The 4,636-nt window shown below is 44.0% G+C and overlaps 1 protein-coding gene across 2 annotated transcripts in view; it reads left to right on the top strand.

Moving 5' to 3' along the window:
* CCDC198 (coiled-coil domain containing 198) overlaps positions 1-4,636 on the top strand; it is a 32,312-nt gene that overhangs the window by 21,277 nt on the left and 6,399 nt on the right. The window contains exons 3-5 of one of the 2 annotated variants that reach the window (XM_007447956.1): positions 1,244-1,330; positions 2,474-2,572; positions 3,346-3,505. In XM_007447956.1, coding sequence (XP_007448018.1) covers positions 1,244-1,330; positions 2,474-2,572; positions 3,346-3,505 — 346 coding nt within the window. Of the gene's footprint in view, positions 1-1,243; positions 1,331-2,470; positions 2,573-3,345; positions 3,506-4,636 lie in introns of both variants that reach the window. The other variant, XM_007447955.1, reaches the window with a different exon arrangement.

Genomic DNA, 4,636 nt, shown 5'->3' with positions numbered 1-4,636 from the left:
ATTCCTGGACATGTGAAAGCATCACCCCAATTGCTGCCTTTACCTTCACGTGGTATTCTCCCTGTGTGCATGTCTGCATCCAAACTTCCCCTTTTTATAAAGATACCAGACATATTGGATTGAGGGTCCACCCTATTCCAGTATGATCTCATCTTAACTAATTATATCTGCAAGGACCCTATTTCCCAATAAGGTTGCACTCTGAGGTACTGGAGGGAGGTGGTTTAGGGCTTCAACATATAAATTTCGGGGGAACATAATCCAATTCATAAAACCCCTCATTCCCAAGGTGGAGTCCTCCAGTTATATCTTGTCATAGTCCTACCCTGCAGACTTTTTCTTCAAAGCCCCAATCACAGTTTGTAATTATTCATCAAATAATCACACAAGCAAAAGTGTATTTGTTTCCCCATAGATCGTAAACCCCAAGAGGGACCATGCCCATTTTTGTTGAGCATTGCATCCCAATGCCTGGTCGGTAGCAGTCATTCAATAAGTAATCACTGAGTGAACAAATAAATTCAGGTCCCTGATTGCATGTCAATGTGAAGAGACCAGCCCTTGGCTCCCAAGCCTACTCAGTCACTTCCTAGTGCTCCAAATTAAGTCATCTAAGACAGGTAGAGCTGGCGGCAAATCACTAGTTCATCAACTGCTGCCTAGTCTCAGTGACTGCTTGAAACTTCAGCATCACCTCCCTGATAAAGCCAAGGCCCTGCTGGAAAAATCCATGTCTGAGATTTGTTAGCACGGTGCACTTTCATTGTCAATATGCCTCATAAGCACCAGTGATTATTACTGAGGAGGCTGAGGGAGCTTCTCTGGAGAGCTTAAAATAGGTTACTTCCCTAAGGACCAGAATAGTTTAGCTGGGTGGTTAAGGGATAAATAAAGTAAAGGAGCTTCCTGGCGCCTCTTTCATCTCTAATATTCTAAGACCCTTGTTGCTTGATAACTGTGGACATAGTCCCTCAATGCAGACAGAAAATGATTCTTAATCCTTTAACTCTCTGACCAATATTTAGATCGATGAGTCACTGGCAACAGTGCAAGAGAACACTGAAGAACCCAGGTAGGTCAAAAAGCCTTTCACACAGATACAGCTGTAATCCTGTAGAAACTGCCTTCCCTGTGTGCTCTCATGAATACGTGCAGAGTGTTAAGATAGTTTAATATCTGGCTTTTATGTTTCATCATCTCATGGCATGAGGAATGCTGAATACTCTAAATGTTGGACTTCCAGAAGCTTGAACCCATTGACCTGCCACAAGTAATTACTTCTGAAAGTCTCCTGAGCCAGCAAGAAGCTGGGAGGACTCACAAAGCCAAGGTGAGCGGCAGCAAAACCTGGAGCGGGTGGGGAACTGGGGGGCTGGCCATCCTTTTCCTGTACTCCCCACACAGAAGACCTCAAAGGCAAAGAGAGCTATTAATTCATTCAGAGCTAGAACTTTCCAAAGCTATCCATTCTCTTCTGGGCCTGCTTCCAACTGGTGATTACTCTTGCCTCTCAGATGAACTCTGAGCCCTTCTCTGCTGCCTGGTGAAAACAGGGAGATGTAGATGAGAGAGAGGAATTTTATTTGGAAATTGGTGATTCTAGAAGTGTTCAAATTTGTGAACACTTTCCTCCCGGTTCATTTCAGAGTCATCTAGATGCTGCCACCCACAAATGACTGAGTTAATAAAAGATGTCCAGGTACTTTTAAATCCTCAGGGCCATGTTTGTGATACTGACAGTGTCCATAGAGATGGACCCCTCCCTGAGGCTCACATAGCCACCACAGTTCATGTCCACAGGGAAACAGAACAGGGGATCACTGAACATATTTGGCTGCATGTCCCTTGCCCTTCCTGGCCACAGCAAGTGATGAATGAGGGTATATACACCCCTGGCTGCCCTCATTAACTGTTCACATTGTCTCACTGGAGTTTATGATACACCAGGGGAGATCACCCAAGTCACAAATAATCAATTTTAAATCCTTCCTAAACTGCAGTGTACCAGGGCTTATAGTGGAATATGGGAGTAAACCCTACAGAAATAGGTTGGCCCACCTCTAGTTTCATAGCCAGACAATTACTCAATGACAGAAGAAGCAGGGAGAGAGAAGCAGGTCTCATCAAACCAGAACACATTTCTGGGAAGATAGTTAAAGCAGCTGTTGACATGGAAAATGATATCTTGTCAAAATGAGATATGGAAACATATTTCCATTCAAGGTTTGCAAAACTCTACAGGAACCTTAAAAATGATATGATACACATGGCAAGTTGCCACTTCATTCACTGATAGCTTCTCTAAGAACTGGTCAGGAAGCTGCAATGGTCCACCTCTGATGTCACAAGAGATCTCTACGGATTATGACTGATGATTAAGATCTCACTCTGTTCCAAAAAGGATTTCAAGTTGTGATTGCAGAGTCAGTAACTAATTACCCCATGCTAACGAGTGCCTCATCTTTCATAGCAGGAACTGGAAAAGAAGATGCAAACTCTGATGTATCCTTCTGGGAAAAGACAATATTTACATAAGATGCAAATGCTGGAAATGAACCGTAAAAGACAAGAGGTAAATGAGAAGAGGGTCATATTTACCAAATGTACTCTACATAATCACTGCCCTGGAACATGAATATAGTTAAGCATTCATCTCCAGTCTTTACCTAGTATTTTAAATTTAGTCATTGGAGCCGAAGTTTCAACTACTGGGGTTGAGAAGAAGCAGGAAGATCCCTTCTGCTACCAACTCTGTTGAGTCTTTCCTCTGTTTTCCGTCCTCTCAAGGATGTATCCATGTCTCAAGTCTCCCTTTTTTTAACTGTTGCTTCTATGACATTCTGGCTCCAGCAGGAAAATGAGGTTAATTTTTCTTGGTTCAGTAAAAAGGAAGAGGGTGGTGAATTGGTCTGTATTTTGATACCTAGGCATCTCTCTATAATTTAAGCCATAGAATCATTTTATAAGCAAGATCTCTTGTAACGAACCCCTTTACAGTAATGTCTCCTGTAAATGTCATAACCCAAATTCCTCACTCTAGTGAATAAGCCTGAAGCCCCTGTCTTCTCCGATTCCATATATATCAGCTAGCCTATGGTGAAATGGTTTTACAAAGGTCCTCACTGTTTTGAGATTATAGGCATGCTCCCCTTTCTCCTAACAAACCTGCACGTGAAGAAAGTTTCCATACCTTCTAACAGGAAAAAAGAGAACCGTGTTCTATTTAGGGGACCACAGATGTCTAAAGATAAGCACACAATCTGCAAAGTAGCTGGTCTGTTGACCTACTCTGGTGAAAGTAGCTTGAGGGGAGAATACTAACTGTTTATAGCTGATCAATTTCAGGCCCAAGTGGAATTGAAGACAAGTCTTCACAAGGAGGCAAGAACTAATAAGCAGAAACAGAGGGAACATAAAGTCAAGAAAATCCTTCAAAGCATCCCAAGAAATGATGACGGTGACTTTCTAACCTTGTTGCCTGATGAAACCTTGAACAGAAGTCCAGGTGAGGCACACAATTTTTTAGTAAAATATTTCAAGCATTTTAAGAACTTCATCAGATAAACTTCTGATGTGGAGTGGGGAAGGACAGAGCTGCCCTTGGGTTCCTGTTGATATTGTACTTCCTGGAATATAATGGGCCTGCTGTCATGTAGCTTTGGATGGCCGGGAAGAAAAGACAGAAGCTTCAGCACTGTGGTGAGATGACTCTTTTTAGAAATGTACTGTACTTTACATGCATGATTGCAATCCTTGCACCATCCCTATGAGGAGAAAAGGCAAAAGGGCCTCATCTTGTGGTTAAAAGGAGTGAAGCACGTGGAGATACATGAAACAGCAAACTGGTATCCACCGGTTTGCTGCCACAGGCAAACACTCTCTCCCCACCCACGCATTCCCCTGCAGCCCTCTTCGGCTCACTCAGAATGTCTAAAACTGAATCCAGCATCACTGCCCTCTCCAGGCTTGCTCATGCTGCCTCTACCATCTCAGTGGGTGTGGCCTCCCTGTTCTGTGCCACTCTGCGGGAGACCTAGCACCTTTCCAGCCCTGATGCCCCCTCTTCTAGCAGATGGTCAGTCACAAAGTCCTGCTGGTATCACCTAGCGCTGAAAGCTTCCCCCCCCTCTCGCGTTCCCCACACCACCCTTAGGTCGGCATGTCACCCCAGGGCTATTGCTACAGCCTCCTGAAGGAAATCCTCCCTCAGGTCCTACCCTCCTTTCATCAATCCTCCACCTCCGTAGTCCTCAGTAAGGTCCCCAGACCACCAGCATTAACTGAGAACTAGTCAGGGCTCCAACCAGAGTGACTGAATCAGAAACTGTAGGGATGGGGCCCAGCAATCTGAGTTGAACAACCCCTCACCACCCCCATGGTTCCAATGCCCCTGAAGTTGAAGAACCATTGCTCTACTTGGTAATCAAAGTGTTACCCACAGATCAGCATCATCTGTATCACCTGGGAGTTGATTAGAAATACAGAATTTCAGGCCCCATCCCAGACCTACTGAATCAAGACCTGAATTTTATCAAAATCCCAAGATGATTCTCAAGCACAATAAAGTTCTAGAAGCACTGCGCTAATGCCAGAATAATCTTATGAAATGCAAATCTGACCATATCACTCTCCTGCT

This window comes from Lipotes vexillifer, unplaced genomic scaffold (assembly GCF_000442215.2).
Source record: "Lipotes vexillifer unplaced genomic scaffold, Lipotes_vexillifer_v1.1 scaffold221, whole genome shotgun sequence".
Taxonomy (NCBI): domain Eukaryota; kingdom Metazoa; phylum Chordata; class Mammalia; order Artiodactyla; family Lipotidae; genus Lipotes; species Lipotes vexillifer.
This window is presented reverse-complemented; position numbering and strand designations above follow the sequence as displayed.